Source organism: Papaver somniferum, unplaced genomic scaffold (assembly GCF_003573695.1).
Source record: "Papaver somniferum cultivar HN1 unplaced genomic scaffold, ASM357369v1 unplaced-scaffold_158, whole genome shotgun sequence".
Taxonomy (NCBI): Eukaryota; Viridiplantae; Streptophyta; class Magnoliopsida; order Ranunculales; family Papaveraceae; genus Papaver; species Papaver somniferum.
Window position 1 is genome coordinate 4,100,055 of NW_020625264.1, and position 22,149 is coordinate 4,122,203.

Consider the following 22,149-nt stretch of genomic DNA (forward strand, 5'->3'; position numbering starts at 1 on the left):
TGATTAAAACCATAAACATGCCTTAATGCGGATTAAGACTATTCCGATTTAATATAGTATAAAAAAGTTTAGTTTAACCAAATGAAGATTCGTTGCGCAAAACACAAAAAAGTCTAACATTAGTGACTCGGGTATAACTGATCATGTACCGAAGAAATGGAAAGGTCTATGTGAGACTGCACCTGATTTTCCCATCACATCTTGCAACAAAAAGATAATATGCGCTCGAGCTTTTCACTGAGGAACAATATTAAACAAGACGAAAGACTCGAATTCACCAAGTTACACAATTACATGGTACGCATGTGGCATCCACCGCAGCTGGATCTTTTCTTAAGAATGTCGGATTCAGTGAATACGTAGTTGGAGACGCCAAAGGAATGGCAACTAAGGCCGGACTTGCTAGGTATGCTGGAGTGCTGGATGTGGTACTGCAGATATTTCAGTGTCCCTTGGCCGAAACGGACCAGAAGTTTCGTATGACAAAAATCCAATTGCCATTGCAGCGTTTGGTGCTGTAGAGAAAGGAGTACTAGTTTCTGCCGCTGCAGGCAATAATGTTTCTGATTCTTCCACGGCCAATAATATCGCACCTTGGTTTCTAACTGTTGGAGCATCAACAATCGACAGATATTTTCCCTGTGATGTGATTTAAGGACACGCTAGGACCTTTACTGGTGTTTCATTATATTCCGGCAAACCACTTGGAAAAAAAACATCGAATTAGTCTTTGCTTGTGATATTGGTAACGAATTTTGCAGAGAAAGGCAACTTAATTCAGCCCAAGCTGCGAGAAAGATTATCGTTTGTGCTGGTGATGATATTGTAGCCCAGGGAAATGCAGTCAAGATAGCAGGTGGTGTTGGGTTGATTTCGGCAGATGCGCTGGTGGCAGGAGTAGCAGGATATGGATTGATGGCTCATTCACCTACGATTCCTGGAGTTAAGATGACCTTCAATGACGCAATTGCAATTTTAAACTATACCAGAAATCAACCAAAACCAGTTGCGTCACTTGTGTTCAAAGGAACTGTGATCGGATCTTCACCTTCAGCTCCTAAAGTTGCTGCATTTTCAGGTCGTGGCCCAAACCATATAACACCAGAAATTCTCAAACCGGATGTTATCGCACCGGGTGTTAATATCTTAGCTGCTTGGACCGGAGCTGCTGGTCCGTCAGGTTTAGAATTCGATAAAAGACGGGTCGCGTTCAATATAGCTTCTTGTACTTCCATGGCATGTCCTCACGTGAGCGGCTTAGCTGCAATGCTTCTGAAGGCTCATCCTAATTGGACTCCGGCTGCAATCAAGTCTGCTCTTATGACTACAACTTATGATACAGACAACTCTGGTAAGCCAATTATTAATCTGGCTAATGGAAACATTTCAACACCATTCCAAGATGGTGCTGGACATGTGACCCAAACAAATCCTTAAACCCCGGCTTGGTATATGACATCCAGCCAAATGATTACGATGCGTTCCTCTGTTCCCTTGGGTACAGTCAGAGACAAATGTCTCTTTTTATCAAGAATAGGATTGTCAATTGTGGGTTACACAAATTGGCTGGAGGTCCAGGTAATCTGAATTACCCATCATGCTCTGTTGTTTTCAAGACATCTAAAGACTCGGTTGTCAAGTACAAGAGAGTGGTCACTAATGTTGGGAAGCTGGGAGCTGCAACTTACAGTGTCAAGGTTAACAGTCCACCTTCTATTAGAATCAGTGTCTCGCTAAGCTTACTTCGATTCACCTCGACAAATCAAAAGTTGTCTTATGAAGTAACATTCACAAGCTTGATTAAAAAAGATCCTAAAGTTGATAAAATGGAGTTTGGGGCAATCCAATGGAATAATGGTTTGCAGGTTGTGCGCAGCCCTGTTGCTGTAAAGTGGAAAGCTTCTACCACTATTTCGATTTCCTCATTTTGATTGCCTGTTGATGCTGTATGTAAGTCATTGAAATCGGGTGCCTATGTATGCTGTCCGAGATAAATAAAACTTTGTGGAGTTTCTACTTTTTAATAGCACTTGCTTGATTGCTTCACTAATTTATCACTTGTTTTTGAGGACTAATATACATCTATTTGAGAGCGATATGCTCGCCCATGTGAGACAGCAATTATTATTCTTGCACCTTTCATGGCCATGGCCAATATATAAGTGCTCATTTTACAACAATGAGAAGAAATGTTCAAACTTCAAATCCCATTATAATGTTCTTAGGAACGGTAGTAAAAATCATTCTCAAAAATAAATACCCCGCAGTCAAATACACTCACAAGTTTTTGTCTTCTCAAACCTGAAAAATGGATTTGATGGATTATCGTGCCAGATATGGCGTGCTTATTTCTGAGAACGATAAATGGCACGGATAATGTTGTTTCGAACTGGTATAACCATGTCTAGAAACATTATATGGGACGAATATAAGCGTACCCATTATTGATTCAGGAACGATTACCTTGGTGACAAACAGAATACTTTCAGTTACTCTATTTCATCTTATAGGAACAGATCATACAAGTATATTAACTATATTATCAATGGAGCAGTAACTACAAAGATAATAGCGTTGAAATCACATATTAAGTGGAGCCACTGAAGTCCAAAACGAGCTTCATCACAAATTCCCGTGCTGACAATATGAAGGGGCAAACCACACCATTTTTCTTGTCGAACCGAGGAAGGGGTACATGTATCGGTTCTAAAACTGAGAACCGAGCCTAAAGAAGTACAGGTACACGATCCTATTAAAGTCCCGCACCGTCTCGTCCCGATTAATAATAACCATTAGCTTTAAGGATTTAATCTGAATATCTTTCTTTTTTTCTTTTTTTCTCCATCTTCTTTGCAGGTCCTCTCTCTCTCTCTGAGCGAACACCACACCAGTTACAGGGTGGGGGTTATTCTCTAAAACCCTATTGTCATTAACATATATGTTTGTTTCGATCATTTTTCTAGATGCATCTCTTAATTTCTTAATCCCTTGACTTCTTACTCTTAGAAACCAGGTTCGTCCTTTCTCTCCCATTTAGGGGTTTCATCAAATCAATATCTCATTTTTGGCTTCATTTATATTCAGTTTCGTCTTTTTTGTTTAATTTGTTTTTAAGTTTATTATGCTTGTGATTGACATATTTACATTATGCGCAGAGTTCTGTTGTATCATGACTTTAACTCCACGAACACCAGCTACACCACCTCTCGATTAGGACTACTGGGTTCATTTAATCTTTTTAATTTGAGCTTGATTTGGTAACATGCAATCTGTTGGAAAATTAATGAAAATCTTACCCTCTTCAATTGAATTTTTTATTGATTTTGAGAATATTGAAATTGATTGCTCTTCCTTTAATTGATCTGTAACTTTTGTGATTTCAGTAATCTTATTGATTTTTCTTGTTTTTTTCTCTCATGATTCATGAAGGCTTGTAATCAGTTCAAGCTACTTCATTTAGGGCTATAATTTTAATGTGCTCTGACTTGATCAGTTGAATGGTCTTTTGTGTTATACTATAATCTTTTCTTACCTTCATGTTTATGAATGCCCATGTTCATGTTTTATTTCAGTTCTGCTTAGTTTTGTGTAAGTTTGTAGTTTTTGTGTAATAGAACAGTGAATTGTGAACTGAACTGAGCTTAAACTTGTTTGGTTTGTAATTATAAATGAGAGTTGAATAGTCAATTAAGTTGATAATCTTGAATGGATTCAACTGAATTAGGAGTAGTGGAGATTTGATTTGATCTTATGCATTTGATTAGCTGTATTAGTCAAGAGTGATTTTGTTTGCAGTTGGGATGTTTTGTGTTAATGTACATATAATGGGTTGAATTTTTGAAACTGCTCGACTGTGTAGTAACCCTTACATATTTATACAAACTCGGAGTTGAAATTTGTCGAAAACTAGGTGTACCTTGTGTCTTGCTGTAGTTGCAGACTTGCAGGTTGTTGAATTGGAGGACATTTAGATGGGTAGAGGAGGGGTTAGTGAACTGAAATATCTATTAATCTATTAGGGGTGTCCATATGTAGTAGACAAATTTATTTATTAGTTCCAATTGGTGAGGGAAGTTTGATTGTGTCTGCAAACATGAACATGTGTTCTACTGTAATCTTTTGCCACTTTATGAATGCAGAATGCTTTTAATTTCATGTTGTTGTTGTTTTTGTTGTTGTTATGGATTGTGAATTGAAATCATGTTTGTGTATATATTGTTTGTAAGTGATCAATCATGGATGCATCAAATCCAGCTAGGATTCAGAACATTATATAACGCCATTTAACTAGGACAAATGTTGCAGAAGCCACTTGTAATTACCGTGAAAAAACATTTAGGGCTCACATTTGCAAAAATGGAACATCTTTATTGTGGAAGCACTTAAATAGATGCACCAACATTCCGAATCCTAACAGAGCTCACATAATGCTTAGAACTTAGGCTTAGTGGTTTATGTGTAATGTGTACTGCAGCTTTACTATTTAGTATTTACTTTGAACTTTGATGTTTTATGTCTTTAATCTTTATGAACAATTTTTAGTATTTAACTTTATAAATTATATGTATGAAATTCACTTTTATTTTCAGTTCTTATTTTATTTGTAGTATGCTTTTTGGTTTTGGTGGTTTTAATATTTGATTAGTGGCTTAGTGCATTGTGTTTGTGTATATGTAGTATGTACAGTGTACTTATATTTATGTATATTTTTGAATCTCAGTGATAAATCATGGATGCATCAAGTCAAGCTGCTACACCTACACCTACTTCAAATGTTACACCTACACCTTCTACAGATACAGTTTTTGGATCCTCTAGCCAACCAACAGATGGAGCATCAGAGCAAGAGACAACAGCAACAGATGTAGAAGCTACTTCTACTCAAATGGGTGGTAAGACAACATTTGATATTTGGAAATATTTCACTAGGAAAAATGCTCAAGAAGATGATTGTAATTACTCCAACAACACAATAAAGGCTCATACTGGAAGGAATGGTACAAGTGGAATGTTGATGCATTTTAGCAAATGCAAGAAGAATCCTAACAAGCCAAAGCCAAAAGGAAAACAAGATCTAACATTAAAACCTTCAACACTGGGTGAGCAGGAAGGTCAGTCGATCTCTACTATTTTTAGTCAAGAAAAATGTAAAAGGGAAGTTTTTGAGTTTATTATAATTGATGAGATGTCCTTTAGAGCAGTTGAGGGTGAAGGGTTTAGGAGATTGATGCATGTCTTAGATCCTAGATTTTTTGTACCAAGTAGAATGACTGTTTAGAGATGTTTCTTAGAAATGTATGTGGATGAGAAAGATAAGTTGAAAAATTACTTCAAGTCAAGCAAGTAGAGGGTTAGTTTGACAATGGACACATGGACTTCACCAAATAATTTCAACTACATCTGTGTAACAATTCATTTTATTGATCAGCACTAGAAGTTAGAAAAGAGAATTATTATGTTTTCTGAGGTTAGTGGTCACAAAGGAATTGATATTGGTGAGATGTTGGAGAACTGCTTGTCAAATTAGGGGCTTAAAGATGTTTTTTCTGTCACTTTGGATAATGCTAGTGCCAACAAAGTTACAATGGATTATTTGACCACTAGTATTGTTTCAATGATAAGGGAAGAGGAGATATCTAAATACTTGCATATAAGTATATGATTTATTTATTTTTACTTTACATTTAGAATTGTGTTTATTAGTTATTACTTTGAACAAAAATCTAATACTTGTATGAATCTACATCTTTTCAGGTAAGGTGTGCAACACATATACTTGCACTTGTTGTAAAAGATGTTGTAAGGGTATACAACAAATCCATTGCAAGAATCAGGTCAGTTGTCAAGTATATAAGGGGTTCTCCAGCTAGGTTGGCTAAGCTTAGGCAGTGTGCAAATTTAGTTGGAGTAGAGTCCAAGATAGCACTGATATTAGATGTTAAGACTAGATGGAACAACACATTCTTGATGCAAGAGGCTGCAAAAGTGTGTGAAAGAGCTTTGACTAGGTTAGAAAGGTATGATAGGGAATATCAAAATTTGTTTTATTTCCCAAAAGACAGTGAGAAAGATTATCCAATGCTGATGATTTTGGTATTGATGTTAATGTTGGTGAAGAAGAAATAGTTTTTAGTGAAGAAGAAGAAGAAGAAGAACTTGATATAAAAGGAAAGAAGAAGGCTCGAAGAAGAAGAAGGCAATAGTGAAGAAACCTGCTCCATGTCAAGAGGACTGGATCTTTGCCAGAGGCCTTGTGAAATGTTTGAAGGTATTCTTTGATGCCACTGTTGTATTTTCAGCCTCAACTAAGGTAAAAACACACACTTTCTTATGTCAATTAGTTATCATTTATGAACAACTAGTTGAGTTTAGAGATAATGTAGCTGAAGATCCTTTTATTGCAACTACGGCTGCCAAAATGTTTAATAAGTATAACAAATATTCGGGTGACTATGCAAAGATGAACTCTACAACTTCTTTTGCCATGTTGTTGGATCCTAAAGAGAAAGAAAAAGGACTAGAATTTTCTTTCAAGTGTTTGTATTACTAGATCTTAAGATTCTATTGAAGAATATAAGGATGTGTATTCAGTTCATGAGGAGGAGTCAAGTACTTCTATGCAGGGACAAGCAAAATCAGTGTTAAGTAAATCAGGTACAGGGCCAAATCGTATGAAAAAGTTGATGTCAAGGAGTAAAAGGCATAAGAGCAACCCAAATGATGATGTGGGCAAAACAGAGTTGGATAGATATTTCATAGACAAGTTTGAAGAAGGTGAAGGAGAAGATGGTGATGAGGATTTTGACTTATTGGGTTGGTGGAAGACCAACAGTAACAAGTATAAGATACTTGCACATATGGCTAAGGACATACTAGCCATTTTTGTATCTTTTGTTGCCTCTGAATCTGTTTTTAGTACAGGAAAGAGAGTGTTAAGTCCTTATAGAAGCTATTTATCTACAAGGACAGTTGAGGCATTGCTTTGCACACAAAGCAGGCTAAGGAAGCCAATACAACTTGATATTTTAAGTGACTATATACCAGATGACAATGTTGTAGTTGAAGAAGGTAACATATTCTATTCATTCCAATTTTTTTCCTTGTTACTTTTTTTAGTAATAGTTACTAACTGGCTATTATTTTTTTTTGCAGAGTTACCGGGTCCTATCAACAATAATGCCACCACCAGTGCATCCATGGAATAAATCTCCACAACCACTTTACCACCACCACTACCACTTCAATTCTTCTTTTCTTCAGTGTAGTGTGTAGTACTACAACTATTAGTTGTTAAAACAGTAACACTTAAGAGTTAAGACTATTGTAGTATTGTTTGTGTGTGTGTCTGTGTGCTTCTGCTGCCTGTAGTGTACTGCAGTCTGCAACTTTACTACCTGTTATTTTTTTAGATTCTCAAGACTCTGGCACTTTGTTTTGCTAGTATTATTGTTACTTGTTATTCTTGTTACTTTGTGCTTTGGTGGAGATATTGCTTAATATATTGTTGCTTAGTAAAACAGGTATTTAGCTGCTTAATTTGTCTGGAAAACTGACAGGAAAATCAGTCTGGAATTCTGACAGAAAGTACCTATTGGTACCGGAACCGTGCCTGGTACCATACTTGTCCCGAATGGTACCGAAACCGAGGACAAAAGTACAGGTACCGGTCCAAAATCTACGAACCGAGACTAAGGAGGTACAGATACTCGGCCTCGATAAAAACCGAGCCAAACCGTACTGTGTGCACCCTTAGTTCATCTAATTTGGGACGGAGGAGTATAAGAATTAATCCGTTCTTTAACATTGTACTTGCCGCTTCCCATGAGGACACTGCTCTATAAGGTTATTATATTGTTGTCCCTCCTTTTTTGGCTCTAGAATGATGATAATCAAGAGAGGCGAGAGTTGAAAGTGATCTCCGGTCCCTAGCTGGACACATAAACCAACTACCACCATAATATTACTTCTGATACATCTCAATCTCGCTCAGATATGATCATATGATTTGTGATTAATATTTTTATTTATTTTTAACATAATTTGATTGGGAGTCAAATTGGAAACACTATACTTAGTTAATTTAGTAACAGTACCCCATCACCAATGGCCACCATACAATAATTGAGAGTCCTCGTAATCTTTAAACATGAAATTATTCATGAACCGTTATTTCAAACATACTTTTAACTTATAAAAAATAATTTTTGATAGAAATTCTTAAGTGTCCGTCACATCAAACTCACCCAAGTCCTAGCTACCATTCGTATAAATGGTTTTGCTCGTAGGTCATATGGTTTTCGTGTAAGAGTCATTAGCATTCGTAAAGATTATTCATTTTCCTTATGGGGCAAATGCGGTTTTTGGATTGTTTGATATGACAGTATTTAGAACCATCCTCTTTTTCTAAACTTTGCTAAAGAAAAGCCACACAAAAAAAGTCGCATTGGTTCTTTGCAAACATTTTGAGCTAACCATTTCAGATAAAGCTAAAACCCATTGAATTTCAAGACATTATGAAGTTAATATCTTCACAATGCCTTCATAGTAAATGTCAAGTCAACTAACAAAAAAACAATATTATGAATTATATCCAAGACGTGGTTCCATCACCCATGAACTGGTGGAATCATTCCTTTGTTTCTTTACCTATTTAATATTATTATTATTTAATATCTTTTTTGAGGATATCTGGAACTTAAACCTTTTAATACACCTGATTAATCTCTAGAAATAATGCGCACAGTAAACTAAGCCCGTGATTTCGTGTGTTCGGTTGTGATGGACTTAGAGATATAAATTGGATCGGGTTAGTATGTTTATGGCACATCACAGCACGTTAAAATTCGAGCACAACACATCATAACACGTGACCTGGCACGATACAGGCACAACATGCATGTGACCTGGCACGACACGAGCGCATAATATTAGCTTAGTGTGTTGTGTTGTGCCAGACAAATACGCACACCAACACAATACATCACGTGACACGTGTAAGCATGCATCACAACATAACATGACTTGCGAGTAAGTTACTCCATATCATGAATAAAATATTACACAATATATCACATCATGCATATTTAACAAAAAAAAAATCTTCATTTTAGCAAGTTTTCGTTATGCTGATTTATTTTTGTGACGACGTTTACTAACATATCAAGAAATATTTACTTTGGAAAACATAAAATAAGCGTACTAACACAACATGGCACAACATACCATGATTATTTTTGTGCCACAACACGACACGACACAACACAACACAACATGTCTGAATCTCTATCACAGCCCAGTATGGCATACAACACACTAAACACGTGACTTTGTGGAGTGGACTGTGCCAGACCAGCACGTCTTACACCGTGAACCGGCAAATTTTACACCGTGAAGTTTTATATAAGCGTTCGCCTAATAAGAAAATAAGAATTCACTCTTTGCAAGAGTTATTTTTTTTACCATATCATAAAATTACTGTCGCTGGCTCATGCTCATCATACCACAAAATTGGACATTCCCACATGATATCCATGTGGCATGGCACGATGCAAGCATATAACATTAACTTAGTGTGTTGTGTTGTGCCAGACAAATAGGCACATCAGCACATCACATCACGTGGCACATGTAAGCATGCGTCACAACATAACATGACTTGTAAATCACACCATATCATGAGTAAAATACTACATAATATACCATTTCATTCATAATTAACAAAAAAATCTTTAATTTAATCAATTTTTGACATTTTATTTTCATTATGCTAATTTATTTTTATAATGATACGTACACTAACAAATCAAAAAATATTTAATTTGGAAAACATAAAACAAACTTACTAAATGAACTGACACATTAATATCAAACTTTATAAATATACGGTGGGTTCATGATAAACCTTCTAATCGTATTATGCAACGCTTCACCTTTGTTGAATATTAAGATCAATAAGTATCTATTTCCTTTAAAATAAAATAAAAATGAATCGGCACATTTCTGAATCTCTATCAAACATAATACGATTATTTTTCTGACAAAGCACAGTATAACATGTTCGAATCTCTATCACAACCCAGCATGGCATACAACACGTTAAACTAGGGGTGTCAACGGGTTCGGGTCCTCCCGGGTATCACTAGACCCGGACCCGTACCCTACTTATAAAGGTCGGGTCCGGTTCTTAACGGTTCCGGGTCCGGTTCCTAAATTTGTGGACCCAGAAGCGGACCCGTTTAAATACCCGGGTACCCGTCGGTTCCGGATACCCATTGGGTCTAAAGAAAACTATTTAAAAATTCTCAAAAACTTAATATATTTCTCTTTTTAGCTTGGATTTAAGTAATTTTTATAAAAAATTATTATTATTTCTTATGAATGTACTAAATAAAGATTAAATGTAAGAGAAAAAATTTAAATGAGTAAAATATCAAAGCTAAAACTAGAAAAAATACTTATAATTTTGGTAAAAACATGAATAAACGGGTATCCGATACCCGCGGGTACCCAACGGGTATTACCTGTTTGGAGCCGTTTAGATTCGGGTCCAATCGGGTAATTACCCGTCGGGTCCTAAGTAGCTAATGGGTCGAACTTTAGGATCCGGAACCGGACCCAAATCTACCGGATCCGGTTCCAGTTTCGGGTAATGGGTACCCATTGACAGCCCTACATTAAACACATAACTTTTTGGACTGTACCAGGCGGGCACATTTTACACCTCTAAATAAACCGACACATTTTACACCTATAGTTATATATAGGTTCGCCTAGTAAGAAAACAAAAATTCAGTATTTGCAAGAGTTATTATTCTTTTTACCATATCATAAAATTACTGTCGCTGGCTGATGCTCATCATACCACAAAATTGGACATTCCCACATGATATCCATGGAGACCGTATCCCGTCCCCATACAAAACATTATCACTGCACCAGACCAGATACAGGATCCAAATTCTACCCACAACAACAATAATAAGTTTACCTTATCCAAAAACGTGCCTCCATCAAATTCCTTATAATAGCCCAACCCCATCCCCTCCAATCTTCAAGGAGAGAAAAAACTCCAATCCGATCAAAGATCCATGTCTTCTCATAAAATTTCATCATCTTGTCTTCTCTTTATTGTTTCTCTGCTCCTACTTATCTCAATAGCCCTTTCTCACTATGATGAATCAGAGGAATTAAAAACATTTATAATCCATACCTCAAAATCATCAAAACCAAATCACTTCAGTACACACCATGATTGGTACTCATCAACACTACAATCATTACCCCAATCATCACAAAACCAAAAACAACACAAGATTCTATACACTTACACTCACTCAATCAATGGGTTCTCAGCTAGACTCACACCATCACAAGCATCACATCTAGTGAATCTCCCTGGGGTGATTTCAGTTCTTCCTGAGAGAGTTCATCAGCTGCACACAACTCATACACCAAGGTTTCTGGGTTTGGCTGATAACTTTGGGTTATGGCCTGATTCTGAGTATGCAGATGATGTTATTGTCGGGGTGCTTGATACCGGAATCTGGCCGGAGAGACAGAGTTTTAACGATACAGGGTTGACTCCGTTGCCGGAGAAGTGGAAGGGGAAATGTGAAACTGGACCTGATTTCCCTGTTGGTTCGTGTAATAAGAAGATTATTGGTGCCAGAGCGTTTTACCGGGGGTACGGGGAGGTTGCGGAGGGTGATAATGGCGGCGAATCGAGGTCGCCGAGAGATACTGAAGGGCATGGGACGCATACTGCATCGACTGCAGCTGGATCTGTTGTTCAGAATGCCGGATTGTTTGAGTATGCGATTGGCGAAGCGAAAGGGATGGCAATTCGGGCGAGGATTGCTGTTTATAAGATTTGTTGGAGTTCTGGTTGTTACGATTCTGATATTCTTGCTGCAATGGATCAAGCTGTTGCTGATGGGGTTGATGTGATTTCATTGTCTGTTGGTGCTAATGGTTACGCGCCTCGGTATGACCAGGATTCAATTGCAATCGGAGCATTTGGTGCAATGGAACATGGTGTTTTGGTGTCATGTTCTGCTGGTAATTCAGGACCTGGTCCATATACTGCTGTGAATATTGCGCCTTGGATTTTAACAGTGGGCGCGTCCACAATTGATAGAGAATTTCCTGCTGATGTGATTTTGGGAGATGGGAGGGTTTTCGGCGGTGTTTCATTGTATTCTGGTAAGCCATTAGAGAATGATGATAATGAATTGGTTTACTCCGGTGATTGTGGTAGCAGATTTTGTTATGAAGGGCAATTGGATCCGACGAAAGTTCAAGGGAAAATTGTTGTCTGCGACCGCGGTGGGAATGCTAGAGTTGCGAAAGGAAATGCGGTGAGAATTGCTGGTGGAATCGGTATGATTCTAGCGAATACTGCAGAAAGTGGTGAAGAATTGATTGCCGATGCGCATCTATGTCCTGCAACTGAAGTGGGTGAAGCTGCAGCTGATAAAATCCGAGAGTATGTCAAATCGAGTAAGTCTCCAACTGCTACAATTAAGTTCGGAGGAACTGTGATTGGATCTTCACCTTCAGCTCCTAGAGTTGCTGCTTTTTCAAGCCGTGGACCGAACCATTTGACGCCGGAGATTCTCAAGCCTGATGTTATTGCTCCTGGAGTGAATATCTTAGCTGCTTGGACTGGTGCTATTGGTCCAACTGATTTAGAAATTGATCCAAGACGAGTCGCGTTCAATATCATTTCAGGTACTTCTATGTCGTGCCCACATGTGAGTGGATTGGCTGCATTGCTTCGAAAGTCTTTTCCTAAATGGAGTCCAGCTGCAATCAAGTCTGCACTCATGACTACAGCTTACAATCTGGATAATTCAGGAAAAAACATTACTGATCTTGCTACTGGGGGTGATTCAACACCATTTGTTCGTGGTGCTGGGCATGTTGATCCAAATAGAGCACTAAATCCAGGTTTGGTTTACGAAATTGAAGCTAAAGATTACGTTGCATTCCTCTGCGCAAGCGGATACAGTTCTAAACGGATAGCAGTCTTTGTCAAGGAGAAAGTTGATTGCGAGGCATACAGCTTGGCTAGTCCTGGTGATTTGAATTACCCATCATTCTCTGTACTTTTTGGAAACGATACGGTTACATACAAGAGAGTGGTTAAGAATGTCGGAAGCTCAGCTAATGCTGTTTATGAGGCAAGGGTTTATGGCCCATCATCTATTAAAATCAGTGTTTCGCCGAGTAAGCTTGTGTTTAGTGAAGCTGCACAGAGCTTATCTTATGAGATTACTTTCTCTAGCTTGATGAATGAAGTGGTGGGTTCGATTAAAGCGGAGTTTGGGGCAATTGAATGGAGCGATGAAACACACATAGTACGGAGCCCAATCGCATTTAGATGGGGTATTCACTCAACTAGTATGATTTCTTCTGTTTAATGATTTTGCACAGTTTTTTACTTGTTTGTCTGTTAATAATGGTTATTGGGTCGCATTGTGTTAGGATAGGGGATTATTCTGCTTGATTGAGTGACCTCAAATTTGTATAATCTTCATAACAAGTTGATTGGATTGGTTCATAAACACAAAATGATTAGGCCAATAAGTACAGTTGTTTGAATTTTGTCTGTTTATAGCAAAATTACTTCTAGATTCACCGCTTACATGAATGTCATATCATATGAGATGCAAAAGTGCAGGACATTCACAATATATGTGCTATAGAGCTGAACTTTATGACGAAGTCATTGAACAACATTCTCCATCCTCTTTTTTGGTGTCCTATTTATAGCATGCTTGAAATGTTTGTAGTTCATATATAGATTAAGTGTTGGTAGTGGTATTGTATATCGTTTTTTTTATTGTTCTTTCCAAAGAATAAAAATAAAAAATGTTTGGGAAATCAGAAACTAAGATGTATGAGGAAACTGTGAGCAGGATATCTTAGATTGTTTTTATTCGTAACTCTTAAACCGTACATGAAGTTAAAGGTGTTAGTATCTCATATTTAACCAGCTAATTTACAGATTTTTATAATTTTCCAATTAGTTATATTCCCGGATCTTAATATTAATCAGCCGAAATTTAGAACCAGTTTTGTTAAGGATCGAGCAAGAGAGAGGAGAGCATAAACGCGGAAGCGTAAAAGATTACATTGATAATAATCTTGGTGTATTTTCTCATTAATTTTTCAAGCTATTTATACAGTCACAAGATTTGGTTCTTACGACACAAGACTTGAATCTCAAGATATTCAATTCCTAATACAACTCTCGCAACTTAATATGTGTATCTCCTAAATATAGACTCTCTTATATTATTTCCTATTACCCTCCCTCAAGATGGAACATGTAGATCACGAATGCCCATCTTGGACAAAAAAAATTTAAACTGATATTTTCCTAATACTTTTGAAAAAAAAATCATCCAACTTCGGTCTTCACCGTAGTTTTTGGACATTTCGGTCCCTTCGTAGTTTAAGGCCGTTTCGGTCCTCTTCAGAAGTTTAAGGACGTTTCGGTCCCAATGGAAGTTTAGGGACATTACGGTCCTCTTCGTAGTTTATGGACATTTCGGTCCTCTTCGAAAGTTTAAAGACATTAAGGTCCCAATAGAAGTTTAAGGACATTACGGTCCCCTTCGTAGTTTAGAGACATTTCGGTCCTCTTCGTAGTTTTACGACGTTTTGGTCCTCTTCGATTTATTAAGTAGGATATTTCAGTACCCTTTAGGCATTTCAGCAAACACCTTCTCCTCTTACCATCTGAATTACACACCGACTTTTTAGACAAGTGTTCTTCGTATCGGCATTGGCACCAACTCCATTCTTCATTTTCCATCGGCATAATTCTGTTCTCTTCATTGAATTATTATTATAGCAGTAAACAGCTCGATCTCTAAACCCATCGCAGCTTCATTCTTCCACTGCGTCTCACCTCAGTACCTTCTTAACTATCGCACAACAGGGACTGCCTCATCTTCTCGAGTTGTCATCCCAGCAACAACATCTAGCCGATATTCGTCACCAATCCATAATTCATCTGCTCGAGTTCCATCTTTGATCTGGCAGCAGCCGTCAAGTTCTTTTCGCAGTGATTAGTGCTCTTATTCTGGAACTTCAAATCTCTTTATTGCAACTCCATCAACTATTAATCGTCAGTAGTTCGAAACAGCTTATGGGACTAACATCTTACTATTATCAACAGTCGGTCACAGCTACGAAACTTGTGAGTAAGCGGCTGCCTCTTATATAAATTAAGTGTTGGTAGTGGTATTGTATATCTTTTTTTTTTTTGTTCTTTCAACAAAATAAAAATAAAAAATGTTTGGGAAATCAGAAACTAAGATGTCTGAGGAAACTGTTAGCAGCATATCTTAGATTGTTTTTATTTGTAACTCTTAAACCGTACATGAATTTACAGATTTTTATAATTTTTTAATTATTTATATTCCCGGATCTTAATATTAATGAGCCGAAATTTGGAACCAGCTTATACTTTTAAATGTTTTTTTATTTGTATTTATACTTGAATAATGAATCCAATTTTTTTTACCCGACAAACCAAGAGTTTGAGGTTTAATTGCAACAAACGTCTTACGGCTTCCATAGTCTTCCATAGTCGAGGTTTTGGATTTGGGAACTGATGAATTTTTTCAGAATAGAAGTTCATAAGTAGAGAAATTTGAAACAATGCAACTTCATAACTCGAAATGTCTCCCTTGATGGGTTGGTTCATCTTTTTTATACACTAGAAGTCTAAAATGCTGGGAATTGTGGGGATTGTGAGAAAAAAAAGCTGGTGTGCAGCTGGTGCCATCGATATTTAATCTTTAGTTTTTATTTAGTCCCAAAGTATTTCTCATGGCGTTATTAGTATGTACTGGTTCGCCTTAATCTGTTCAACAGACAGTCATCTGACAGTCTTGTTTCTTAGTTTTAGTGATTGCTGTCGAAACAAATTATGATCGATGAGGTGGGAAGTTACAATTGTTGATCAATTATGAAAGAACATGTCAAGAGAGTAGTTAAAATGCTGAAAACTAATGTTTCTTGCGAGGCAAATGTTTACAGTCCATCAATGATTAAAATCAACGTTTCACCATGTACACTAGCGTTAACTGAGGACACTTAGCTTTACCTTGCGAGTTCATTTAAAGGGTTTGTAAACACCAAATTATTTGGCCAATAAGGGCAGTTGTCCTAGGTCTGTTCTCTTTAGAGGATAATTACTAGTACATTCACATACTATAGGTTAATATGAATGTTATTTCAGTTGCTAAGTGCAGGACAAATGGGCAATCACAAGAAATCTGTTTTTGAGCTACATTCTATGACGAAATCACATAAGATTAATTTTGTGGCGGTCTCTCTATATATAAACCATATTATTGTTTGTAGATAGATTATATGAATGCTCTTACTGGAAATATCAAATAAAGAACACTGACAGCAAAATTAAGCAAAGTGAGGATGTTTGAGGAAACTGAGATGAGAGTTCAAGTCGAAAGCATTTTATATTTCATGGTGAAGACATTTAGACATCTATTGAATTTGGATTGATGTCCGTGAAGACCTCGACCAATTAAGACCTGGTTACGTCCAATGGAGCATGGAGGTGGCTTAAGCCTCGAAGACTGTTTTTAGGCATACCAAACTACTAGTCCTAACTTGGGTGACCTTATAAGGGGTATCCTATGAGTGTTTAATTACCTATATGCCCTTAAATCTTTTAAATTACTAATCTATCCCTAACCCTAATACAAAAACCTAAAATCAATAAACACAAAAATCAGTTTTATTCGCCTTATTCTTCCTCTCAACAGCAGCCGAACCCGCTTCTTCTTCTCCATTTTTTTTTCATCGTATCATCGTCGATTCGTGAAAATTTAGTCGACGATTAAAATCATCTTTATAATGGGTCGTCGTAAGCAAGTATCTCGTTCTAATCGTTCGAACGAACAACCTATTGAAGAAGAAGAAGATTTAGAGAGTGAAAAACAAACTCAAAATCGACAATAAAATCAACTGGAAGAAGAGATTGAAGCAGAACCAACTCTGGAAATGAGAATAAGAAGGTTAGTTCTATAAACCCATCTCGTATTTGATGTTTTTGATTGGTATGATAGATTTAATTCGTCAAAAACATGTTTGTGCGGCGGTTACAGAGTATGGTTCGGCGTAAAAAAAACCTTACATGTGCGCCGAGCTGTTCTAGAAACTGAACCCTGAAAGTGCATATGAACGGTTCGGCTTAAATTTGAAAACCGCTTTGAGCCGAACTTAATAACACAGAGCCTTATATTCAGGATCGGCTAATTCGATGATGTTAGTTTTGTGCCGAATACGTTTTGTAAATTTCAGAAATTTTGCATGTGCTTAGGATCGGCTTATATGGTAGTATTAGTTTTGTGTCGAATAAATGTTGTTTGAATTTCAGAAATTTTGCATGTGCTTAGGATCGGCTTGTTTGTATGACACCATTTTGCGCCGAATAAATGTTTCAATTCATAAGTCTAGATTCGGCTTATTCGATAGTATTAGGGTTGCACCGAATATCATTGTTAAAATTCCATAAATTTTACAAGTGTATAGGATCGGCTTATTTCTATGATATCATGTTGCGCCGAATACATGTTTGAGTTCATAATCATAAGTTCGGCTTATTAGACAACATAGGTTGTGTTTCGAATATAGGGATCGGCTTATAATTATTTTGTATTATGAGCCGATCCATTCACTGTGTAAGCTAATGAAAATTTCAAGACCTAGTTCGGCTCATATGTGTTGTTGAGGGTAAGCCGAGCCTTTTTATTTGTTGACAATTTTTTGGCATTTCAAATCCATATTTCATAAAGTTTATATCCCTTTATTGTTCGAAGCTTACTTTTAACTTTCATACTTGTGTCAGGACCAATGCATCTACAAAGAGGAAAAAAATGGAGGTAACACCTTCTACTTCTAAAACTCCCGATCCTCGAGGAGGAGGTAAGAAAAAATTGGGAGCGGGAGGTAGAGGAGGCATTTTAGAAGAAGAAGATGAACAAGTAAGAGTTGAAAGACAAGGAATAGCTGGAGATGGAGAAATTGATGATAATCAAGAAGACCATCAAGAAGTTCACCAAGAAACACAACCCCAAGGGAAACCCAAGAAGGGTAAGAAGGTGGCAGAACCCTAGTTAGCAATTCACCGAATCATTCACGAATGATTCACGAATTTTTTCGAACTGGTCGTTCCCGTTCGGTACGCCCGTCCTATTGCAACTTGGAACTCAATACGTGAATTATATGAGCTTCCCGTGTTATTCGTGTTTTTTCCGTACCGAACGAGATTCGGATGTACTAGTTCGTTACAATGGAACACCTAACTTCAGCCCAATTTGGTTTACCTATCTATTGGGCTTACTCTTTTCAAGGCCCAAAGCCTCTTTTCCATCTTTTTCCAAAAACTACTCATAGAAGGAGCCGAACCCTAGCAGTCAAACTCCTTGTAATTGGCTCTAAACCACTGAACCAACGGCTTGTTGGTGTTAATGGCACTTATATTAATAAATATATAACTATTTTTAGTACAACAGATCATACTCCCCTTATTTCTTCGTATACTCATATTTTTTTTATAATTACTATGTGTCGAATTTTGCGTTCCAAATTCATATCTCCAAAACGACTTATACACGTATGTATGTCGTTCCGTATTACTGCCGAATCACGAACCGCTGACCGGATTCTTGACCGAATTCGACTTTCACAAATTCGTATAATACCCGTACATATCCCGTTCCGTAGGTATCCCGTTCCACGAATTGCTAACTAGGGGCAGAACCCGAGAAACAGAAGGACGGTAATGATCAACGGATCACTGGTTTTCACATTCCTGATGAAGATGACGTAATTACACCTCGATCAGATGGTTTTCCTCGTGGTCTTCCAGAAGATGGATGAAATGTGTTGATTGATTATGCGGAATCTTGGGCGAAGAGAATTTATGAGACTCCTTATCACAACCGTGCAGTCCGAGTATTGAGACACCAGAGGGCGGCAGAATGGAGTCTTGATGAAGTGGTTCCTGAGGTGATTGCTTACGTTCAAGCCAGTGCTTTATGGCATGCCATCAATTACGGACATAAGTAATATGATAGTCTGTCGGCCTCTTCCTTTACCGAGAGATTCTGTCCAGAAACTTACACATTTCAATTACCTTTTGGAGAGATGACAATCACTCCTGATGAGGCTAGTAAAATCACTCCTGATTTTATGGTTCGGCTTATTACCATAAAATCGTATAAGCCGAACTTCTTATTTATTGGGTTCGGCTTATAATACTTGATCCATATAAGAAGAACAGTTCTCTGAGTTTGCAAACTTTATTCTTACTTTGATGTTTCCAAGTAAAAATTGTTTCTATCACTTCAATTCCTTTGATTTTTGAATGTGGTTCTTTGGATGTAAGTGTGGATATATGACCATTTCCTAATTTTGAACTTGGCAAAAGTATTTGAGAAGGATGTCGATTGAGTTGATACAGAGCCAACTGCAGCATGGTACGCATACGAGGACTCGAAAAAAAGGAACAAAAAAAAGTTGGTGGCAAGTTTGAGAGAGACGTTAGACACAATGGGTGTTGATGATGTCGTTTTTCAACCATATGAGAAGGAAGATGAAGAAGATGAAGTTGTTGAAGATGAGGATATGCCGGTAGGTATGTATCATGGGCCATTTTTTTATCCCAGTGGTTATGTTATATACGATCCTCGGCGAGTACTCCGTCAATTAGGATGTGTCCAGAAGGTTCCTTTGTTTGATGAGAAATTATTACCAAAGAGTGGTACTGGCATTAAAAGCACCACTTCATCTTGGGAACCAAAGTATGATCCTCATCCCACCCTTGAGTTTTGGAATAACTTAGACCATCACACACTAGATGTGTCCAAGTTAACACCTTTACTTGATGATCCATGTGAAGAGGAGTCGGGATATATGGATTGGTATAACCAAATTTCTCATCCCTTCATTATCAATAAGGAAAGTTAAAAGATAGCTCATAAGGGGAAGGCGAAGGCAATCAAGATCACCAACAAGTCTACTTCCGAAGATGTAGTCAACGCTTTCAAGATAATGGTAAGAATGACTTCACTTTATACTATTTTCATATATTAGTTATGGTAAAAATGTCTTCAACCTCACGGTTATAAGTTGTTGGCAAATTAAAAAATAGGTTGACGCGGGTAGGGAGATGTTGAAAAAAAATGAAGGACAAACTTGGTTGTAAAACACCAATGACCGTGGAAGAACAAAAATACCTCTACAACAAGTGGGATGCAATCATAAAAAAAGGACAAGGACCCGAGGAACCCGCACAAAGGCCTACCACTAATAGGTCTCGACAAGTTGGTGAAGGTACAAGTGGAGGTGGTGCTACCGGCCAACCCGGTAATGATGAGTCGGAATATGAAGACCAAGGTGGAAGAAGAGGTGGTCGTGGAACTAAGAAGAGGGGTCGTGGTTAAGTCCCCTTTTATGTTTCCAAGTTCCTTTTAATGTTTACTTAAGTTTTATGTACACTTTTATGGTGTCGCAAACACCTTGGCTTTTAGGTGCTGAACTTTGTTTTTAATGGTGCTGGGATTGTGTTATGGACACCTTGAATTTCATGTTTTAATCAATAGCATACCAGCTAATTAGTTACTGATTACCTGGAATATATAAAGTTCGGCTTATCCTGTAATTTGAGTTATGCGCCGAATCTGAAAAACTCTGATTCGGATTATCATGTATCATTAGTTACACGCCAAATTTTTTATCCTATAGGTTCGGCTTATTCGATGGGATTATTTTTTCGCCGAACCTATAATTACGACAGTTTTTCGATAGTAATATAATGATATGGTTCGGATTAGATCTGCAAACTAATATAAGCCGAACTCTATTTTTCCTTGTAAACAAGGTTGTTCGGGTGAAGAAAAATGGCTACATCGAAATATGTTGTTGGGGCCATAAAATCTGAACAACTCTTGTTTACAAATATTAACATGGTTCGGCTTAGATCCGCAAACAAATATAAGACGAACCTGTTAGAAGTTGCAAAATTTGAAATTCTAGCCATTACTTAAATAGATTCGGCTTATGTTCTAACCTTCTTATGAGCCAAACATTTTCTTTTTTTTACACAAAAATCTATGAACGACTCTTGTTTGAAATATATAGCCGTTGGAACCTTTATTATATATAAACATACATGATATTTTATAATCTTCAGAGCATATACTAAAAAAATGGCACCCCCAACTCATGAGTTTACTTTAGAATAAGATTTGTCTCTCTGCAGTAATTACGTAGAATATTATCCAAAGAAGGGTGAAGAACGACGAGAGAAGGGTTTTATGAGTATGTACTACTTAGTTAAAATTCATGAAGCCTTTTGCACCAAAACTGGTAATCCTCACAACCGGGATAGTGCGGCCTTGTTTTGCCGAGTTGAAACTATTAAAAAAACGGTCAAAGACTTTATATCCTTAGTTCGGATTGTGAGTCTATATTGTCTCAAGGGTGAAACAAACTCTGAGAATGAAGATCGAGCTCTAGAGGAATGGCGAAGATGGAAAGGAAAGAATTTAGAATACAAAGATCACTACAACATTCTTAGAAGGTTTCTCATTACTCGTTTTGGATATTAGAAGAATTCGACCTGAAATTTATTGTTAGGCTATTATGTAACGGGTGTGTAATCAGACTTTTCAATGATTTTGAAAAGTCTATTTTGAATGATATAATAATTATTGTGTTCATGAATCATGCAAGGTTTGGCTTATTCTATAATTCCCGTTATGCGCTGAATGTTAGAAGCCGAGTAACTTTGGTTTTTTTTGTCAGGTTCGGCTTTTAGTGAAATAATGTTAGAAGTCGAAACTGTCAAAAAAACTCTGATTTTCTTTTTGTCAAGTTCGGCTTTCAGTGAAATAATGTTAAAAGCCGAACCTGCCAAAAAAACTCTAACTTTTATCAGGTTCGGCTTTCAGTGAAATAATGTTAGAAGCCGAACCTGACGAAAAAACTCTGATTTTTTTTTGTCAGGTTCGACTTTCAGTGAAATAATGTTAGAAGCCGAACGTGCAAAAAAACTCTGATTTTTGTCAGGTTCGGCTTTCCTTAAACTAATGGTACAAGCCG

At 37.2% G+C, this 22,149-nt stretch overlaps 1 protein-coding gene and 1 pseudogene across 1 annotated transcript; both read left to right on the forward strand.

The window, feature by feature from the left end:
* The first annotated feature begins 380 nt into the window (after positions 1 to 380).
* On the forward strand, positions 381 to 1,931 carry LOC113337216 (annotated as a pseudogene).
* A 9,039-nt stretch (positions 1,932 to 10,970) lies between these two features.
* Positions 10,971 to 13,645, forward strand: LOC113337148 (subtilisin-like protease SBT1.4). Its single transcript, XM_026582838.1, has one exon. The coding sequence runs from the start codon at positions 11,088 to 11,090 to the stop codon at positions 13,419 to 13,421; it is 2,334 nt and encodes a 777-aa protein (XP_026438623.1). The 5' UTR covers positions 10,971 to 11,087; the 3' UTR covers positions 13,422 to 13,645.
* Positions 13,646 to 22,149: the final 8,504 nt, after the last annotated feature.